Source organism: Oryzias melastigma, linkage group LG4, assembly GCF_002922805.2.
Source record: "Oryzias melastigma strain HK-1 linkage group LG4, ASM292280v2, whole genome shotgun sequence".
In the NCBI taxonomy this organism is placed as follows: Eukaryota; Metazoa; Chordata; class Actinopteri; order Beloniformes; family Adrianichthyidae; genus Oryzias; species Oryzias melastigma.
In genome coordinates, this window is record NC_050515.1 from 12,112,804 (window position 1) to 12,134,650 (window position 21,847).

General features: G+C 38.5%; 2 protein-coding genes across 2 annotated transcripts; both read right to left on the reverse strand.

Moving 5' to 3' along the window:
* Nucleotides 1-126: 126 nt before the first annotated feature.
* On the reverse strand, nucleotides 127-2,854 carry LOC118597849. Its single transcript, XM_024279493.2, has 3 exons — nucleotides 2,050-2,854; nucleotides 1,119-1,223; nucleotides 127-748 (listed from the first exon to the last, which is right to left on the reverse strand). The coding sequence occupies exons 1-3, from the start codon at nucleotides 2,750-2,752 to the stop codon at nucleotides 672-674; spliced, it is 885 nt and encodes a 294-aa protein (XP_024135261.1). The 5' UTR covers nucleotides 2,753-2,854; the 3' UTR covers nucleotides 127-671.
* A 64-nt stretch (nucleotides 2,855-2,918) lies between these two features.
* LOC112150939 lies at nucleotides 2,919-9,321 on the reverse strand. Its single transcript, XM_036211520.1, has 5 exons — nucleotides 9,300-9,321; nucleotides 8,070-8,176; nucleotides 6,646-6,819; nucleotides 5,762-5,841; nucleotides 2,919-3,121 (listed from the first exon to the last, which is right to left on the reverse strand). The coding sequence occupies exons 1-5, from the start codon at nucleotides 9,305-9,307 to the stop codon at nucleotides 3,041-3,043; spliced, it is 450 nt and encodes a 149-aa protein (XP_036067413.1). The 5' UTR covers nucleotides 9,308-9,321; the 3' UTR covers nucleotides 2,919-3,040.
* Nucleotides 9,322-21,847: the final 12,526 nt, after the last annotated feature.

Sequence of the window (21,847 nt, forward strand, 5' to 3'; positions counted from 1 at the left end):
CAGACTTGAAAGCTGTGATGTTATAATGTTGGTTACACAAAAACAAATCAACGAGTAATACATTACATGTTAAAGTTGTCTTCAAGAGGTCCACCTTCATAGGTTTATTTGCACAGAAAACAGACACAAGTTATATTACATGTTTATTACAAATATTAGTCATGTCAACAAGGCTTATCAAATGTACTAAAATATGTAAAACAAAAAAAATGTCACTTTAAAATGAAATGAAATAAAAATCTAATAGTTTTAATTACTTTATATTCCTGTTCAGCAGGTTCCTGAACAGGATTCTTAGTCAGGAATCTTTTGCTTACAGTAACACCGAACTTGAAATACTGGCACACTTTAGGAAGCAGATGCTTCTAGATCTTTACTGTCAATATTAAACTAACATTAAGTCAATGCTGAAACCAAGATTTGACATAAACCAAACCTTTTCAGTGTGCAATGATTAATTTCAGACTAAAAGGTCAGCTGATATTGAGCTTTTGTGTAATCAAAAGTAAACTTTAAGAATCCCCTAAGCTTTCAGCTCACCATTCTACTCTTCAGCATCAAATTTAAGGCTACATTAGCTTTAAAAGGTTTTTACTTTTCACAGTGAAAACCCAATTGTTCACAGTGATGGCCTGCAGCCGGTCCCGTTTCCCAGCATCCATGTCGGCTGACTATCCATTCACATCAGGTTCAGCAGAAGTGACATTGGTTTTCAGAGGGATTCCTTCTTCTGAGTTTTCTGTTTCACCTGGAAATAAACTGAAGTTTAATTTTACAGAAGCTGCATGTTTTTCAATATGTTAAAAAAAGCATATAATAAATATAAAATCAAGACATTCACTTTTTGAAAATGATTGTCTGAGCTGTGCCATTTTCAATTAAAAAAAATCATCAAAACACATCATATCTGTTCTGCCCCTTTAATATATTTCTTCATAATTGCATGACATTTGACCTAGATAAGATTATATTTATTTTGTGCATCCACTGTTGTCCATGTTGCATAATGTCCTGCTGTAGTATGACTAACTGCTGAAAGCTAGTGTCTAAAGGCTTAAATAAAGGGTTTAGATAAAATAAAAAAAAGACATTGTTAAACACTGCAAGGATAATTATACCTTTTTGCTGACTGTTTGAAGATTTATTATTATTCTGTCTGCTGGATTCCCTTCTCCTGAACCAAAATGGACACAGGGACTGGTCTCTTTTATCCCTGGTATTATCTGAAAAGCAGAAAATGAACATTAAAAAAATGGCAACCACAAGGACTAAAAACTTTCTTGAAATGACAAAAAAAGGTTAAAAAGTGAAACATTAATAGTTAAACTCAAAATTAAAAATGAGAGAATTACACTTAACAAAATGGCCTAAATTGCACATTAAAGTTTCCTACACATTTGGAAAAAAACCTTGTGAATCAAAGCTGAAAGGAGATTTTGTGGTGCTGTAGCCAATTTGCAAAACCATTTACGTGAAATCTCACAGCTAGAAGCCTAAAGTCTCAAACTGAAGCTAAATAATAACATAATTGCAGATAAATAACAATTTTGCTGGACGAACTTACAAAAGTGATTTGAAAATGTAACAAGGACACCTTTATTATAACCATTAATTAAAATGAATTCCTTAAGAAACTTATCTTTTGGAAAAGCTTAATTCTGATAATCTTTCAAATATCAAATGACAAAAACTGAAACTTGTAATGTCAGCAGTTTTTACCTCATTTGTTATTTAACTCTTTTTTTATTTAATAATACTACATTGTTTCTTACTACTTTTTTTTGTTTGCCATTCAAAGGCACTCTTTGTCTTTCACTGTCAAAGCACTCATTTTCTTTAATGAATACTTCTTTTGTCCAGAGGTATTTGGGTGGGAACAAAAAAGAAAAAAATCAGTAGCCTTGTGAGTGTCACAACCTGACCTACATGCCAGAGTGTATTATCACACATATCTGCCTATGATCACTTATTATTATAGCAATTAATGTAGATTTTGCTGTAAAAATGGCTCCTAACATTCAGTTTTACTCAAGGTAAACATGTTTGCACCTGCTGCCTGAGATGCCCAAACAACTTTGCAAACATTTTTCTTGATGCTGAGAATTTTGGCCTCCGTCTTCGGGAGGAAGCAGTCGACCCACACGGCTTCAGATGGATGTTTGTGGAAAACTGCGCGCAGGTGCATCTCCAGGACCTGCGCGCACCTGTGAGTCTCCGCGCTCTCCTGCGTGGTTCGGACCAGTCCAATCAGAGCGGGCCGGGGGGGTGACGCGCGTTTTGTGCGCGCCTTTACGTCCTTCAGGATCTCTATCAAACACCCCTCATTCGTGTCGTGGCTGATAAAAGTCTGCGTGAAGATGAAGACGATGATGCGGGAGTCTATCGCCCGCTTTTTGCTGTAAACGTTTGGCCTCCTCGCTGCCTTGCTCGCTGGTCGCTTCTCCTCCTCGTGCGCTTTTGACCCCTCATCCTTGGACTTCACTCCTGAAGGCGTTTCGCTGCTTTCCCCGGTCTCCACTTTGCAGTCCTTCTCGTGACGGGAGCGCTGCGGCTGCTTCTTGCAGAGCACCGGGACGTTTTTGTTAAACATGTCACGGATGAACTCGTAAAAGAGTCCGATGTCATCATCTCCGTCCGTCGCCTCTCCTCGGTGCGCCTCACCGACCAGATAAATCCTGTCTTCGCCGCCGATTTGTGCCACCATCTTTCTGAATTCTGTCTCTTCTTCGGGCAAACTCAGCGAATCTGCCATCTCTGACGCCTTCACGGCATCTGTTTCAACCAATTTTCGTAACTAACATTCATGCGACTCTTCCTGACAGGCTCTGGGAACGCCGACGTGTGGCTGAAGGCAAGACTCGCTGATTGGTCGATGCGTTCAGTGGGCGGGGCTAGTAGTAAAAACGGGATGTTCCAAAGTGATTAAGTTAATCTTTAATAAGCAGGTATGATTATGACAACTTTGAAACAAAACTGACAATAATTAGCACATAGTTAAAGTAATCAGATCTGCTAATTAATGAAAAAAGTAAATGTTGCATTAGGGAGTCACTTTTCTTATTCCAATTATTTTCATGGAAAAAGTTCCAGATGTTTCTCCAGTGTTGAAGAGTCCAGGTTTCTAAAAGACAAAAATGATGTTGAGTTACTTTATTTTAACATCAAACGCTTCTCCACTCTTCATCAAAAGTTGGCTGAGTCCTCCTGACTGTAATCCTTTAATCCACTCATGCCAGATCTGTAATTAAATGCTGAAAGAGGCTAAAAATGCCACAGAGTGTCTGTGCTGAAATTCAGAAGAATTGCCTTCAGCTGCAGCCGCTTTTATCAATGTTTACTGAAAAATAAATGATAAAGTCTAACTAGTATCAATACACTGATTCCAGCCTGTGATCTTTGGACCCAGGGAGCACTGATTAGTTGAGTTAGTGTGAGACTTTCACAGCACCAGAAAATCTGCACATAAAGTTGCTTCATCACTGGAACACAGCCTGGCACAGATTTTTACATTTACAGATTTATACATACAAAGATTTTTATTTTACGATTGAGCAATAATAGTTTATGGTTTTAACCCTATATAACCATTTGCATCATATTTGATACACACATTTTTGAGACTCCTATCTCCCAACAAACTTTCTTTTAAGGACTTATTTCATGCTAATTTATTGTTTTTGAACTTTTAAGTGTATTACAATGCTAATTCATTACGAAAAACACCCTTCAAGCTCCATTTACGCATGAGCGTTCCTCTCCAACCCAACCTCGTTTCCACTGAGCGTTCCAGTACAGAACGGTCCGATATTTTGAGCGTTTCCATTGTAAAATGGACAATAACAACTTGTACCTCTTGTGGGCCCCCATCTGTTGGAGGTCCATTGAAAAGTGGAACGAAATGGTTGGGCCGCTGTAGCCATTGATTGGCAGAAAGTAATGACGACATTAGAAAGCATCAATATAGCCCTCATTTAGTCACGTTCTTTTGGTCACGAGTCTATCTTGAAAAATACATGCAAACAAAAGCAAGGCATGGTCTGTGGTGGAACTGCAAATGTTCCTTGCCATCCTTGGTGACGGTGTGATACAGGGTGAGCTTGAGGGTTGTTGTTGCTTTTGTCGTACTACAATGACATGCTAGCGGTCTACACCACGTGAAAACAAACCGCTCAGTAGAAGCGATGCTTGGCTGAGTAGAAAGACTTGCCAGAATTAACAGAACCACACCGAACTACTCCTAAATGTGCTGTACTGTACCGCTCAGTGGAAACAAGGCTTTATGGCACCAGCCCCTCCCAATCCGTGAGAACTACATGGTTCCCACATTCATACATATGAGCGTTCGGGGAACTTCCCCTTCTAAAAGTCTGCGGTGCCAGCGACCCCCGCTAGGCTAGCACAAACACCTACTTTCTCCGCGTAGCTAGTGGTGAACAGCAAAAAACTTTAATTTTATATGCACAATATGTACATCCATAGTTGCAAAAGTTTGAATGTTGTTTGTTTTTGTGGGCGAAACACAAACGCGTGCCAAGGTCTTATCGTGAAATGGGTGGAACCCACAAGGAGCGAAAGGCGGTGCCTCAGAGGTCAAGGTATCTTACTTCTGGGTAGAAAAAGAACTTCATTTAAATAACTCAAATTTCACAAACAAAACTTTACAGCTCTTTACTGTGCCAAAAGTAATACAATATGTATTATATAGTATGATAGGCCCTTTAAAAATCCATGGGATATAACTTGGTCCATGTTTCCTTCCCTGTAGTTCATCATCATTCCACTAGGGGCAGCAGAAGGGCTTTTCCTGCTCATTTCAAAATTTTATTTTTATTTTTATTTAACCATTATTTAACCAGGAAAAAATCCCATTGAGATCCATTGATCTCTTTTTCAAGGGAGTCCTGGTCAAGAGGCAAGAAATACACACACCCAACAGGTCATATTAAAACACTCTAAAAATAAATGAATATGATGAAATAAACAGAATAAAACAGTAAATAATTAAAAACAATTACAGATTAGTGATTTTGTTTCCAGGTCCTTCATTATAACATTAAACTGAGGCAAAGTTGTGAGTTTTGAAAGCTGTATTGTTTTTTGGAGAAAGTTCCAGTCTGTAGGTGCCCTGTACTGAAAAGCCATCTTTCCTTTTTCTGTCCGAACACTCGGGACAGACAGCAAGTACACGCTCCGAGACCGGAGAGCATAAGGTCCATCTAATCTGCGCTGCAGAGCCACACTCAAATATGACGGAAGAAGTCCGAGGAGTCCCTTGTATATAAATTTGTGCCAGTGTGTAGGTGGCTGCTTCTGTGAAATCTCAAAAATACTTTTGTTGTAAATTTAGCTAATTTTCAAAACTTTATGGTGAGAATAATTCATCTATTGTTATTAATTAAAAATATACTTTCTATATTCAAATGCCAAATTTGTTGATAATGAATTATCTATAATGCAGTTACAAAATCCTAAAAATGTGTGGATCAAATTGACACGGTGGATAAATAAGGATCCTTTTTTTCCTCTGATCTAGATATTGTTATGTTTCAAGCTAACATTTACGTGAGCAAAAACTTACTTAATCACCCAACATATCATAGTTGATACTATATCTCACAGAAGATGATATGGAAAAAAATGTTTGTGGATTTCATCAAAGGGTTTAAAAACATCTTAATTCCAAAAATATGAATTTTCTGTCAATTATTTAAAGTAGTGGACTTTACAGGGTTAATGTTTAAATCAATGTTGACATACTGACCTCGCCGTTGACCATAACAAGCAGCTGAGGACTGAGAAATTCCTTTGGACCGCGGAGTGAAACACGGAGACCCAAACGAACTAGAAAAAAAAATGATAACATATTCTTTTTGAGTTTTCCGAAAATATATTTTAAACCTTTGTTCATTTGGTAAACTATCAAGATAAAAGTAAATATAATGCACAATAAAATGCCACTACTTCCTCCTTTAGTTATAACTTCAAAAAAATAAGAAGTTGGAAACTTCTGTTAAAAAATGTAACATGAGAAAATAATTACAGCTGAGTCATACATTCATTTTTTTGGAGCTTCATTGATTGACTTTGCAGTTTCTTAATAAGGAGAAAAATGACAGATGTAGAACAGATGGGCTCCAAAAAGTCTGGATATTGTGGCAAATTGCTATCTAAACTATCCTGCTTGACATGTTTGTTCTCATTGCAGGTCTTCCTGACATAGCCTTGAATCCACCACAACTAATCTAATAGCAAAAAGGTTGCGTTATGTATCATTTAAGTGGCAAATGAGTGTTCATCAACCATGATACATTCTGGGATTTAATTAAATTCCACATGTTTAAGCTTGACTTTGTTAAAAACCTAAAAGCAAAAACAGAATAATATTTCAGTACTTGTTAGTAGTTTAGTCTAAGTAATTAATTGGAGATCTGCTTGAAGTTTGTCTGACAGAAGTATAATCCTGGTGCAACTTGCTAAGAGATTAATCAGATCATAAATTTAAGACAAATGAGACTTTTGCTTGGATTTGCGGGTTAATCTGCACGGAGAAAAGTTTAATTCAAAATTTTCAGCTTTAAAGTATCAGAAAATGCGACATCATTTTGCATGCCGGTGTTCCTGGGGGGGTCGAACACATTTCAGTACCTGTGATTTTCTTTTTTGACAACAGATCTCTGAGGGAAGAAAGATCAGAGGCAGTCAGAATCCTCGGAGAGTCCAAAGGTTCTGCAGACATCATGTCAGAGCTCCTTCTGGTTCTGTTGGCATCTTGCTCAGTCACATTGATGTTATTTGAAATCTGCAGGGAGGAATGTGTTCCTATGACAAATAAAATCAGAAATATTAAATGAAGTTTGATTGTAAAAAAAAATCAGTAAAACATGGGACAATACTTATTTTATTTTGTATTTATTCGCATGAATACTAAGATGCTAAAGTGTTAATATTGTAATTTAAATATTGATAACCTAATTCTAGAAAAATAAACCAGAAGACATCTAGTTTTTCTGGCTATTTCTTAGGGATCTCAATTTAGGGGTTTGGTAACCTACCAGAGAAATAAATCAATGTCAAAGCCTAGCTGCATTCTATGTCTACTGGAAATAGTTTATAAATACAATATATTGCAAACCTTAAAACCTTTATAAAACATTTAAAATGTGAGACAAACTACACTGAATGGAATGAAGTGGAGTAGTTCAGTATTTTTAGCTTTCCAAAACCTTTTCAAGCAAAGTTGCTTTATAATTTTTCTTGTCAGTGAGGTGACATTAAACTTTTTTTTTAGTAAAAAAAAAATGAAATGAAATAGAATCTTTTCTCATCCAAATAAAAAAGTGAAAAGGAAATTAAATTATCAAGACGTTAATCAAGAAAAAACACAATAAAAGAATCATTAAAGTTTTGCAAATCCTAAAAGGGGAGATAAGTAAATTTTGCTCATTAGCAAGCCCCCTCCTTTTAGTTAAATTTAAGCAGCTAACTGTACAAATGAGCATACACTAAATAGAAAAACAACATTTTTTTCTGCAGATAAAATGTTTTATAACAAAGCAAGGGAGTTCCACACCTGAACTCTTTATTTAACACAATGAAACTGTTTTAAATATATACTTATGCTTAAAATAAGATATTTTACTTAATGAACTTGTCAATTTCATCAGAAGCTGTTTTCTTTCATTAATCACTATAACTCATTTAGATGTTTGCGATCCAGCGCAGCTGAAAAGCTGGTGGAGCATCATGGAGGTAAAATCTTTCACCTGGTTTCTAAACTTGTACGTGGACATTTACAAATGTGTATTCAAACATGTATAAATGCAATTAAATTTGTAACCAACCACCAACCTGTTAAAAAAATAAGAAAATTATTTTTTCTAATTAAACTTTTAATTTAAATGTAAAAAAAAGCAGACTATTTTGACCAAATCTGACTCAAAGACAAACAATTAGGATGAACACAAAGAAAAAACATTTCTTGTCAACTATTCATCTTGTGGACAAAAAACATTGTTTCCCCTCATAATCAGACAGAAAACAATTAACTCATTTAAGAGTGAATTACTTACCAATGAAGAAACTTTCAAGAAGCAGTAAAATCAGAGAACTCTGAGAAAACCCAAAGAAATCTTTAATCCTTGCCATGGTGAGCAGGTAAGCAAGAACAAGGGTGGTTCTGGGAAGAAAAATGACAATGCTTCTGTGTTATACACTATACAATAGGAGGAAGAGAGAATGAGAGGTTTTTAATTTCACACAGGTGTTCTCTTATATGTAACTTCTACTTATATATATGTGGCAAAATGTTTCACAAATTCATTCTTGATTTAACTTCATGACTATCACTTTTATGTATTAAAAAAAAAATCATAAATTTTTTTGTAAAATCAGAAAATCTACATCAGATTAGCACCAATAGCTTGAGCTCACATCTCTTATAACAGTTTATTTGAAAAAAAGATGAAAATGATACAAACCGTGGCAAAAAAAGTCTCAGTGACACGAAGAAAGATTTGGAATTTTACAAAAGACAGGATACTAGACGGTCACAGAATCCTTTGTTTAGTGAAAATAAATCCTTCATGATACCCAACATGAGCACAAACACTCTTACAGGGCCTAAATCTTGCTATTCTTGAGCCTTTAAGAAAAAATCTCTCATATATCCATATATAATAATATTTTACCTTTGGAACACTAAAGAACATTTTTTAAATTAAATATTTGATATTTTTGTGAGCTTGTTTCCTAACCAGATGTAAGACGACTTGATTTTTGAGATTCCGCCTGTCGCTCCTCATCCTAGAGCCGGTCTCTGCAGCATGTCTGATTTTCTCCCACCAAAACAAACAACATCCGTACTTTTGCGTAGGTGGATGTGCATATTGTGCATATAAAATTAAAGCTTTTTACTGATCACGGCTACCTCTGTAGAGAAAGTAGGTGTAAGTGTTAGCCTGTGACTCTTCCTGAAAGGGGCTGTTCCCCTCTTTGTGACATCACAATGTGACGACCTACTAGTTTTCATGGATTGGGAGGGGCTGGTGCTCAGTTGTGAGGAATGCTCAGGATCAAAATACCACTTTGGGGTGGTTTTTCATAAAGAATTAACATTATAATACACTTAAAAGCTCAAAAAGTGGATTTTACATTATATTGGCCCTTTTATTAGCTGAACAGTAGAACAGTAGATGAAATTAGAATTTGATCCCTTGCTGATTTTTAGGTTTTCCCACTTAAAAAGAATTTGTCATCCTAATGGTAAAGGTTCAAAGAAATAGAAAATCACTCACACACACGCACACATGCACGCAAGCTCGCACGCATGGTCGCACGCATGCACACACACTCACACAAATCCACTTTAAAAGAATTGATATAAATGTATTTGCATTTCAATAAGGGAAATGAGTTATGCATCCCCCTGGAATCATTAAGAGTTCTGGTTTACACAGACCAGATATACTCCTAATTAACTTAAATTGAAGACACCTGTTTGGCCTTATCACCTGTAGAAAAGATGTGTCCACAGAATCGGTCAGACCAGCAGAGGGAGACTTCTCTATTCATGTCAGAACAGAAGATTCTGTCAAAACTAGAAAACAGTTTTTTTTTTGTTTTTTATTTAAACTAAAAACAACATAATCATAATTAAAAGACCACCGGGAATGCTTATAAAATAGGTCAAAAGATGATTGGAGCGGAACTTTAAAGATTTAAATTAAAAAGCACGACTGAAGAAATTCACTTCAAATGTAAGGCTTTTGATTTCCTCCTAATATTTTAAAATTTGAATTTCAAATTTGTTTATCGATCTTATAACAAACTGTAAAAACAGAAAATTACGTAACTTAGTAAAAATAAAATGTGAAAATAAAAATTTCGTGCACAGCAGATTCTGATGTCCTGGTAGTTGGTGTAATGGATTTTTGGCTGTTGGGTCACTGGTTTGTTTACTGGAACCCTTAAGCGAGGACTACACTGTCATCCACAGAATCCTTTTTTATAGTCCTTCTACACAAGGAGCTAAAAGAAAAGAAGATTTAAGGGACAACTGTAGGAATATAAACATGTATTGCACATAGGAAAAAGACAACATAATAATAATAACAACATTTTTGCACTTTCATGCCTGAAAACCGAGCTACTGAATACTGCACCTTTATTTTTATTTATTTTATGCCTGAAAACCGAGCTACTGAATACTACACCTTTATTTTTATTTATTTTTTTAGGTTCATGATTTATTTGACATGTAAGCTGCTCTGGGGAAAATATGTTGTCCACATGAGGGCGCTCTCAATTCTGAAACCTCTGTGGTCACACTCAAGTTTTCTTCCTGATCACTCATTGTTGCTGGATAACCTTAAAAAAACCACCACCTCTAGTTCACAGCTCCCACATGAAACCCTTCAATATCTGGTAACACTTTGTTCTTCCAGTATTGAGATTTATGTGCAAACTGTGTAAAAAAATACATTTTTGGGTAAAAGTGCAATTGCAAGAAACAAAGTTTGCAGTCTAAGAAAAGTAAGTGCATGTCATGGTCTCGTCTCGTTGGAGTTTTGTCCTGAATAATGAATCTAAGAATCAGAAACATTGAAAGATGAAACCCTTTTACGAAGCACATTCCCAATGGTGGGGAGAAGGCCAAAAACACTATGTTCCTAATGGGATATCTGAATTTCATAAATGACTGGGAAAAGGAAAGCTGCACAGGAAAATATAAATGGCAATTTGTTCCCATTCAGAAAGAAGATCAATTCTCTCCACTACTCTTTTCATGCATTTTCAGGACAGGATATTGAATGAAATTAACGGTTAGAGCCTATCACATGATCTTATGAGCAACTGAAATTTTGGGGAATTTTATTAGGAATTGGAAAAAATATATGGTATTAACTTTTTCAAAATTTTACAGAGATTCTGAAAATGGATTAGAAGTTTATAAATTTGGTTTGGATAATTTTTTTTTCTGCCTTAACAAAATCTGCTGGGTTTACAAACATATTCATACTTCAGTGCAAAGGATTTTGGAAAAAAAACACAAAACAAACAAAAATGCTGACTGATAGGAAACACAAAGCAAATTAGAGCTTTTGAAACAAACATTTTTGACATCTGAAGATGCTCTTCAAAAGAGATTATGCTTTAATCAGAGCAAAAGCACAACATATGTCTGCATGTGTAACACTGAACGGGCAGAATGCTTTTTCATTAAAAAAAAATCAAGCTTTTTTTTTAAGAAAGAGTTAATTAAAATAATAGCAAAACCCAAAACTACTATAAAAAGTTTCTGTTAAAAGGTTCTAACTCTTTAGTGCCATTTATATGTATAAAAATTACATTTAAAACTAAAAAATATTACAAACACAATAAGGATACAATGAAATATTTTAAACATTTCACTGGAAAATATTAATAAATAAAAACACACCTCCCACTAGATGGTAGTACTTCCCTCTCTTGAGCAGCACAAGTCCTTGTTAATGGATCACCACTTTATCAGATGACAGTTCACCAACTCTACAGCGCACTCTACTGTTGGATCCACGTCTGTCAAAAATACTGACTTTTGAAACCATTTGGGTTTAGAAAGATCTATCAGAGTGATATGAAGCAGTCTTTCTGAGCAATCTCTTTGTAGTTGTGGGGTCCTGACAGTCACATGACGTCTACCGCAGCTTCATCTGCCATGGATTTGAAACACGCTTTATCTGGTTAAGAGGGCTGATTTGTACATTGATCATCTGACAGGATTTAAAACCACACAGACGTCACTGATTTTCCTTCAAAAGACATTCTTTGAGTTGATGCTCTTCATCGGGTGTCGGTGACACGACGGCGAGGCTGCCTGCTCCGTTTGAGGCCTGTTTCAGCTTAAGCACCAAACAAGTGTGATGAGTGACGTGAGCTAGTCTACATGCTTAAGAACTCACAGTCCAAACGAGGAGGGTTTGAATGACAGCAGCTGCATGCTTTACCTTTTCCTGTCTCATAGGATTTTTGTGTTCTCAGGAATAAATAAATTGAAGGTCCAAGTGCTCTCCAGTGTCTCTTCTGCTTGAGCTTTCTCCATCCCCTGTAAGCATCTTTTCCAGCCCAGTGGGCCCGGACACTCGTCCAGGAGGAACAAGTGATTGGGGGCGGGTGAGAGGGCACAGATGGTTACATCTAGAATACGTCAGACTAAATCCACAATGCGTGAAAGGTCAGGGGTCCTCAGAGACGACAAGCTCCACAAACCTGAGTGAAGGATGACTGGAGGTTTCTAAGGGTTTTGGAAAGGCTTTCTAAGGCGCCCCGTGCTAAACTACAGAAGATCTGTTCAGACCTGGAACACGAGAAGCTTCAAAAGGATGTCAGGAGGATAAAAAATTACAAATAATTTTCTAAGACACTTTCAAGATAAAAGTTTGAAAAACAAAATGATACGCTTCACTTTACTATATATTAATTATAATGATAAGAACTAAAGAAATGTTCTGAATGCCTTCATAAAAACATCGTATGTATTTTTGATTGAACTCCACTTAAGGAGCATCTCAAGTAACTCAAAGCATGCTTCCATTCTCCAATTTGACGTCTTCTATCCTTCATTTTTTCTCTTGCCGCATGGAAGACAAAGCATTTTTTTTCAGTGTTTTTCTAAAAGACATATTCTTTCAGATTTTTATTATGATTCAGGGACCAAGAATTACAAGTAAAACTTTTAATAACCACCAGACTGAGCTTGAATTGAAAATCCAAGCACATGAAAACACAAAGAGGATGTTCTGGCCTTGTCTGCCGCCTTAAGATTTATAAAGTACAAAAGTCAGAGAACCTTCAGTGACGCGGTGAAGTTTTATGATGCAAATCTCAAAGCTTTCCAGCTTTTGGAGTCCTTGGTTGCACTAATTGAATTATCTCTTGTAAGCTCCAGGCATGGAGCAACATAAAGAAAAGCAATGGAGAGAAATAACAAGTGTCCGTCGCCAACCTTCCTGTACAAAGTTATCTGCAAGTTGCTTTGTATTTCTAAAGTGGGACATGCATATTTATCATGAGATTGAAAAGTTTCAGAATTGCGTGGCATCGGGGTATGAGCAACCTGAACCTGAAGCAAAAGAAGAGGAAAAAACATGCAACAACATGGCTAATTTCCCAATTACTACCACTAATTGCTGCCTCCTGAGGAGAGGTTAAGAGAGACAAGTCAGAGCCTTCATGGGTGCTGCCAAATTGTAATCCATCCTGCAGTCTAATCAAGTTATATCTCCCATCGGGGGGGGGCTGCACAGTTGACACTCACAAAAAGATACTCAGAGGGCGACAACAATTTTTAGCAGCAGGAGACGAGAGCAGAGCAACCGTGAATGCTACCTGCTCTATCTGGACACTCCATTCCTGTTGCCCTGGATGTGGCTCGGAGATGAAGGCAACGTTCCCATCAATTCAGCTCTGCACACAGGAGCGGAGGGGAACGCATTGTTAGGGAGTTTTGTGGTGGAGACTGCAGACCCCCTGTGGTGGTGTAGGGGGGACATAAGGTCAGGTTTTAAGAGTTGTGCCGTCTTGCCTGGGGAGTAGGTTAATGTTCTGTTATTCTGGGGTCAGAAACACTCCTTCACTCTCGCGTATCATCAATCAGTGTTGACTACCGTCTCCGTCGTAAACTCTTCACGTTGTTGCTCCTGAAAAATGAATGAATTTAGTTGCAATTTAAAAACTGTATGAGTCATCACTTTGATTTGGTAAGAAGAAACATTTCAAGAGCTGAATTTGAAGGTTTTACAAGCAAAGCTGGACTTCAAAAGCCTGACAGAGCAAACAGGTATGAGTGGTGGCAACCTGACACAGTACGGGCGATGTCTAGCTCAGCAGAATGACCACATTTGTCCTTTCCTGCATGCAAACTCACAATGTACACACAAAGCTGAGATGTTATCAAACAGTTGGTTTTGGGTAGTTTTATCCCCACTCAAGTGCGAAGAAGAGACTGGCTCTGTTGGTTTTTCTCCCTCAGCAGCTCATAAATGAAATTATGTATTCATTGACAAGTGAGGAGTGTGCTGAATTAATCCCTCCGCTCCACTCTTTTCCCTATCTTAAAAATCTGCTTAATGGCGTGATGACTGGTTTCCATTGTTTGCAGCTGAAGCTGTCTAGGCTCGTGGGGGGGCAGTGTGGAGGGGTCGGAACAGGGCAGGTATGGAACAGCCCACCAGGGGGGCTAACCTTTGAACCTGTTCTGGAGAGGGACCCGGATCTATCCAGCAACACAATACTTATAGCATCCAGCCTTCAGTGGCTGCCTGCTGCTACCCATAATGAAGCCCTTTGCCTGGGTCTCTGTAGGCAAAAAGGCCCCCTGGAGCGCTGACTGCCATCCGGAGGTCTTTCACCACTTTTCCCCCTCTACCTCCGGCTGCCTCCGAGAAGAGAGGAAAACTCAATAACAGAGAAAGATACAATGGCCTTTGGAGGGCATCTTAACCCGCAACTAACAGTGTCAACATCTGTGGCGAGCGGTTAGCTGGATAGACGCTGTGTCCACCACGCACAGAAAAGGACCTTTCCCTGTGGGCAGTCACACTGAAAAGGCTACAGTGTTGTTTTTGTTGTCTATGAGAGGGATTTGGTTCCCGTCTCTTTTCAGCTGCAGTTGAACCGTACCGTGGTCCGGGTGAAGCGATTTCATCTCACCAGAAAGTCGGGGGCAACAGATAAAGCAAAGCCTGCAGATCCGAGCCTTTTTTTCCCAGAGGCCGGTTCTTTCGGAAGGGTGAAGAGATCACTGTCGAACACGAAGAAAACTTATGCATCAAAGTCGGCAGGAAGCGTGGCTCGGATTGAGAAAGTGAGGAGTTCATGTTCAAAAGGAGGGCACGAAGATGGACACGTGTTTTTCTGTGTGTGAAGGCCACACACCAGCTCAGACGTGTGGGAGTGTGTTGGATTCTCATGGGCTGTCTTGGAAAGACAGTGTCCCGTTCTCTGCTCCTCTATTTCATCCCTTCTGAAGCGTGTGGTCTGCTGTCATGTGAACACACTGCCAGCATAAAGGATCTCTTCATCTCTCTTTTTGAGCTCTCTTTTGCATCCTGATGTGAAAAGGGTTCATTCACTCAGGCTGTGCCTTCTAACTCCCACTCATCCCAATTTATCAGTTACTGCCAATTGGATGTAACTGGGAGCTTGTGGGAATCCAGGTGCTTATCATTAACGCTTCCTCTGTGTGGTTTGTGAGGATACGCTGGAGGAACTATGTGTCATGTTCCTGCTTGTCTGCAAGGGATTCGCCAAACCGCGCTCCCCCCCTTTGGTGCACAGCATGCAGACACTCACGCAATTACACACACGCACACACGCATGCCTGCGGTGAGGCTGCAGACTGTTGTCGGGGCAAAACATTCAACAGCACATTAACTTAAATGTCTTTTTGGGTGTGTAAGTCGAACTGCCACTGTACGATGATCCAGCAGCCCCATAGTTCTTTTCACTGACATGTGCTTTGGGTCAGCTTATAATATTTCTTTCAGATCAGCAACCGCTTTCAGCGTCACTCAGATAATCACATAGCTTCACATTTGAAAGCAGGAATTCATAGCACTTGAAGCCCTTCAAAAGAAAATGGGCTAATGACAAACAAAGGCAGACTTTGAGGCACTGTATCATCTGAGAGCTAAATCTTCCAGAAAAACCCACATCCTGAGAAGTCACTGCCGCAACAAATATATAACTCGAGTTGGACTTCCTCTGGACGTTTCAGAAGTGACACAAATAGACACATTCATGCTGAGATCAAAGTTGTGTGCATGTTGGTGCAGACCGAGGGAGCAAAGGTTTGCTTTAAAGACTGCACCCTTGGATGACTTTCAAAACAGGCGTGATGCCCTAATTATCCTAATTTTGCATGACCACACACCGTCAAATGATGTCAAAATACAGTTTTATATTCATATAGTGGAGTGGGGTTGAAGAAAGGACAAGAGCAAAAAAAAGAAAAAAAAACATCCCAACATTGAGTAAAAACTCATAAAACACAAACAAAAAATGGGATTCTTTTCGTTGTGAAACATGAGGGGATGGGAGGGTAAAAACAAGCTGCTATCTTCAGCCTCTCAGTGGAATAATGTGCACTGTTCATCATCACACCTGGAGAGAGGGCCAGAGCACAAGGTGCTCCTTTGTTCTGCAACACTGTACCAGGAGAGGTCTGGTAGCATTAGACATGGCTGAGCTGAGGTGAATGTCTGTCGAGGTGGGGGTGGTGGTGAGGGGGGGCAGAGGTTACACACTCTTAACTGATAATCTCTTGTATCCTTTACCCCCTTAGTGTTTCTTATTTCCAACATGTCGCCCCTGTTCCATCCGCTGGATGGTGAAGCTGCTAATGACTGTTGCAATCATTGTATGGGAATGACTCCCAACCCCATCTAACACAGGAACTACAGAAAACAGTAAAGACAAACTTTCTCCATGAGGTATTACCAACATGTGATAAAGTCACCACTTCTTGTGATCTATTGTGATCCAGTGGTCTCTAATTATGCTGTTTTTAGCCAAAATAAGGGACATAGTTTCTGCGGACTGGCAGTGGTTCATTAGTAATTTGTCTCTGATTTGTGGGCAGGTCAATTAGCGTGGTGTATGCCTTCCCACATTTCCCATCATCCCTATATTTACACGCTCTCCTGCTAGCTTACAGCCCCTCGTGACCTCAAGCTAACATTAGTGTAGCAAAAAACAGCAAGCAATATTTGAGCTATCCAGCCGTACACTTAATAAATAATCGATCCATAAAAGTAGTGATCGATCTAATCTTAGCAGACTTTAGCATAATACTAAAGTCCGCTAGCTTGATGCTAGCATGTAATGGGATTTCCCATAGGCAGCTAATGCTAACACTCGGCTGACATGAACATACGTTGCTGACTAAATCAACATCTCTATATACTCACATGCATGCATTTTCCAAGCTCTTTTAAGGAAATATTTTTTAAAGCAACCATTTGTGTTCTAAAGCAGGGGTCCCCAAACTTTTTCATGTGAGGGCCACATAACTGTTTTCTTCTCCGATGGGGGTCGGGGTCAGTTTGTAAGACAACAGAAAAAGTGTAACAATCACAGCCTAAACATAAAGATTTATGGTTTTCCAGAAACCACTTATAGCCAAATTTTAAATAATGCATTTCTGTAATCTTCACAGAAAAAATGATAATAAAACAATTTAAAAACTATATATATATAGCATTAATAGCCAAAGCTCATTAAATTGATAGCTAAAAACACTGAAGCTGATAGCTGAAAATGCTGAAGTTAATAGCTAGCTGAAATATTAGTACCAAATTAGCAGAAAATACAAAAAAAAAATCTAAATTACCCAAAACAGCTTGTAGCAGAAATATTAGCAAAACGACAAAACAGCCAAAAAACAGAAAAAAGCCTAAATTAGCCATAACAACTAGCATGTAGGTGAACTATTAGCTAAATGTCAAATTAGCTTAAAAAAGTGGAAAAATATCTAATTTAGCCAAAACAGTTTGGGCGGCTGGGCCAAATGTGGAGGAGGGCCGGGTCCTGCCTGCGAGGAGTAATTTGGGGACCCCTGGTGTAAAGGATAGTTTTCCCCTCATTTTCTTTCTTCTTGTTCTGGAATAAGGTGTAATGTTATAGCTCGATCACCACATAGTGGCAAAACTGAAACATCCTCCAGGAGAGGCAGAACAATTGTTGGAGCTTCTCTGTTTGAGAATCCATGTAACACTAACAATCTCATGATTATTTCATTAAGAAATTTTACATTAAAAAAAAAGATTGGAATTGAATCGATCCACGAACATGGATCTAGTCTTCTACAAGTGGATAAAATGGAATGGAATAGGAAGCTTGTGGTCTGTAGATTTTATGTGACAACTTTATCAAGTCTGTTTCTGATTCATAACAATTAAAAATTGAAATACTCAGATACAAAGTTTAATTTCTTTATCTGTTCTCCATCATGAGAAAATGCCACAAGAACATGTTAAAAATGCTAAAATGTTCATTGGAGTGGGTCTTTAAAAGATGAATAAACAGGAATCTATTATGGCAGTATGATGCAAACGGGTTGTCGTGACTAAGAAAAATGAACAACATATGGTGAGGTAGGTCCTACAAAAAGGAAATAAAAAGACAGCGCTGTAAAAGGTCACTTAAACAAGAGCGCAAATTTGTATCGAAACTGTAAAACACGGCAGCGGTGGGAAGAAAAACCATAAACGGGCCAGTTGTTTCTGGGGGTACTTTATATGCCACAACAAATGGCAATCGGAATGGCTGTTCCTGCTTTTCCTCCTTCCACGGCAAAGCATGCTGAAAATACACCCTGGTTCAGTTAGAAACCACAAAGCACCCTCCTGTTAGGATCAACCTTAACGAGGCAGGAGGTGTGTCTGCGTTTAGGCAGAGGATAACACCTGGACCAGCTGCCAGCCATAAAGTGTGAACACTGTCAGAGACTATTAAAGCACCTCTTGGGCAGCTTTCTTTCTTCCTTCCCTTCAATCTCCAGCAAAGCCTCCAAAATCACTGAACAGCATCCTCCTTTTATAGACCTTCAGCAGACTCCAAGCTGCATAAATGTGGGCATTTATAATGTGGGAATGCTTGTGCGATACCACAAGCAAACACACACCTTCAGGTCAGACAAAAACAATGCTTTCCCCCCCCTCATGCTTAGTTTCTTGCATCAGAAGAAGGCAGGGGTATGTCTGTGTGTTAAAGGCAGACAGAGGAACTGCAAAGAAGGTTAATCTGTTTCGGCATCACAGCTGGAATGGTTTGCTGACAGTCATTCTTGTGCGGGTGTGGAGAACGTGTCTTTGTTTTTCTGGGAAAAACAGACATCAGTTGCTCAAACAGCTACACAAAGCAAAGTCTTTAGGGCTAAGGACTTTAAAAATTAAGCTTTAAGAAAGCTAAAAAACGAGTTTTACAAAAATAAAAGCCTAATTTCTCTGCTACATTTGGGCATTCTGTGTGCAAAAAGACACTTTATATGACTTGATTTCAAAACTAGTGTGACCTCTGTAGAAAATGCCTTTCAAAATCAAATAAACACTGAAACAGATACACATTTTTTAAAAAATTAATTAAATTGCAAAGCAAAATTTACTTTTCATGATTATTCAAGGTCATCACAGGTAGGACTGCTTGTAAGTATTTCATTTAACCCCATTCAAAAAGAGAGAGAAAAAAAATCTCTTCAGGGAAAGACTTCAAAACCAAACACTTTTATTCTGATGTCTGACATTTGACCTCCAGTGAAATGTGGTAACTCCTGCACCTGGCTCTCAGCTAAGAAAAAACAAACCGTGAGAATCATTTGCAAATGTTACTTGACTCTGATCTGCTCAGCAGCTCAGCTGGGTGTGTGCCATCCACAAGAACATGTCAGCGTGAGAAAGATTTACAGCCTCAGAGGCTGTCATGGCGAGGAGTGAGATTCTGATTAACTGAGTATGTGCTGAGGCGGAGGACGTGTGCGGAGGTGCGCTTGCGAATGTGAAAGTGGACACCAGTGTGAGAGAGAATGTGCTGTCTGCTGATGATGTGACATCTGTATATGCGCTTGGAGTTTTTTTTTATTTTTCAGAAGGCCGTGCATTCCTGTTGGAAGGTTTCTGTGTTGTCTTGGAGGGTGGGCAGCACGCGTTACTGCTCTGTTTGGGGAGGAGCGGAGGTAACATTAAAACCAATTCATTATGAGCCACTTCCACTTTCCTTGTGATGTTGGATGTAGCACATTTAAAATAACTGGGGTCTAACCTCTCACAGTCTGTGGGTCTAACCCACCTACAAATGGGGGTTACAAGTTAGTAATCTTGTTGTCGGAAATGCAAGATTATCCACAAGTGCAAAGATCAACTGGAAATTGGTGACACCTGACACTTAAAGCAGTTAATTAAGAAAATTTAAGTTTCAAAAGCCAAAAAGGTTATACTAAAGGAAAATATAAGCAGAAATAAAAGTGTATTTTTATTTTACAAGTGAAATTTCAATTTTTTTGCCATATAAGTGGCATGAAAACCTATTAAAACGAGACAAAAATTTTCAGCAGTTTAGATAAAACAGTTAATGATCAAAGATAGATGTGGCTTTTTCTATTAACGAATCAATAAAAGCCATTTGAGGCAACTTTTTTTTTTATTTCCTGCCAATAAAATATGTATTTTTTTACATCTTTCTTGTCTTACTCAAACAAATGACCAAATGACAATCGACAGGTGCTCTAATATATATATATATATATATATATATATAAAATGGGAAGCAGCAGAAAAGAAGATTACTGAGGGGTGATGTCATGATGAAAAACTTTTCCAAAAAAGAAAAGTAAATTGATTAGATTAAGAACAAAATAGCTAATGGAGGAAACAGACAAACAAAAAACTGAACACAAAAAAGACTACAAACACAGAGATGCAAAAAAGAAAGAAAAAAAAAGAAAAAGAAAACCTACTCCAAAAAGTTCCTGTAAGTTTAAAAGGGGAACAATTGTTATTAGATAAATGAAAAAAACGAAAACATAACCCTTAGGCTACGGACACACCCGGGATTTGACACACATTCAAGAATACGCTAAATGAGCTAATTGTGCTAAACTCAGATGGTGTTCACAACAGACAAGCAAGGAGGGGCTTCTTCTTTTTTTGCTTTTACTACCGTTTAGTCTATTAGTGCATGTCCACCACCTACAGTTGGAAGAAGCTTGTTGTGAAATGTTAAGGTGTTGCAAATCTTGCTCCTGTCATTTTCTTTCATGGCTCTATTCCAATATACAAAAGACTTGGTGTCATATAATTTCAGCCGGGCACAAACCAGAATTTTACTTTCTCCTTCATGACCAACTGTTGGCACTTCCGTGAATCAAAAGGGATGCCATCGTTTAGTAGCATTCATTCTGCATGCAATTTTCTGCCCCTCTTTTGCTGCATGGCAAATTCTCTGCTCTCCCCCCTGACCAAAAATGTGGAAAGAGGAAAACTATCGGATTGATCCACATATTGGATGTATATTTTACCTGCTATCAAACGTCTCATGGCCAAAGCTGAGTCCTTGATTGGTTCACATGCTGTGGCAAACCAGCAAAAAAATCAACATTTGAACTCTGGCAGTACCGCACACATCGTGCCACTGCCAGACCGCTGCGGCTGTCGCTCAAATCATGCTGTAGGACCTCAAATCGGGTCTATATTGACTTAGCATTGAAACTGTCCGCCTCTGCTGTGCGAATCTTGTTTGGTGTGAACGCAACATTACGTCACTACCAAATCCGAGTCCCTGATTGGTAAAAGTTCGACCTGGTTTCCCTTTCAATGCATGTTCAATGGCCACGCATTTTGTACGTACAGCCTAAAAACAGTTGTAGAAATTTGTGTGAATGCAAGTTTTTTAAATGTGCATTTACATGCGTTTACATGTGCATTGATGAGGATGAAAATGTAGTTTTAAACCTGAAACAAACACAGAAAAAAAATAAAAACAACTAGCGTTTAAAAGATAGCTCGCACCCCCCCACCACTTTACTCACACACATCCATTTATATCTGACAGCTGCAGACACACGGTTCTCAGAGGGAGACTGTCTGAAGCACAGCTGCTGGAGGTGTCGAGACGCGCTCAGGGACTATTGGTGAGTATTTGTATGTCAGTAATCTGGCCCTTAATATTCTGACCCTCTCAGCACCTTCATTTGTAACTCAGGACAGGTCTGAGCAGACAAAGAGCTGAGGATGGAGATCAAAGAGACTGAGGAGAGTATCAGATGCAAAGATATGCAGACTAGAAATTATCTGCAGTCTCCAAAGGTTGCGACCCT

Excerpts from the sequence above, each read along its gene's own strand:
- LOC118597849 (XM_024279493.2), bottom strand. The coding sequence starts at position 2,752 with ATGGCAGATTCGCTGAGTTTGCCCGAAGAAGAGACAGAATTCAGAAAG. Across the intron at positions 1,224-2,049 it reads TTGGGCATCTCAGGCAGCAG|ATAATACCAGGGATAAAAGA; the intron begins GTGCAAACATGT and ends TCTGCTTTTCAG. Across the intron at positions 749-1,118 it reads TTCAAACAGTCAGCAAAAAG|GTGAAACAGAAAACTCAGAA; the intron begins GTATAATTATCC and ends GTTTATTTCCAG.
- LOC112150939 (XM_036211520.1), bottom strand. Across the intron at positions 5,842-6,645 it reads GTCAAAAAAGAAAATCACAG|TTCGTTTGGGTCTCCGTGTT; the intron begins GTACTGAAATGT and ends TTTTTTTTCTAG. Across the intron at positions 3,122-5,761 it reads TTGTTATGGTCAACGGCGAG|AAACCTGGACTCTTCAACAC; the intron begins GTCAGTATGTCA and ends TTTGTCTTTTAG.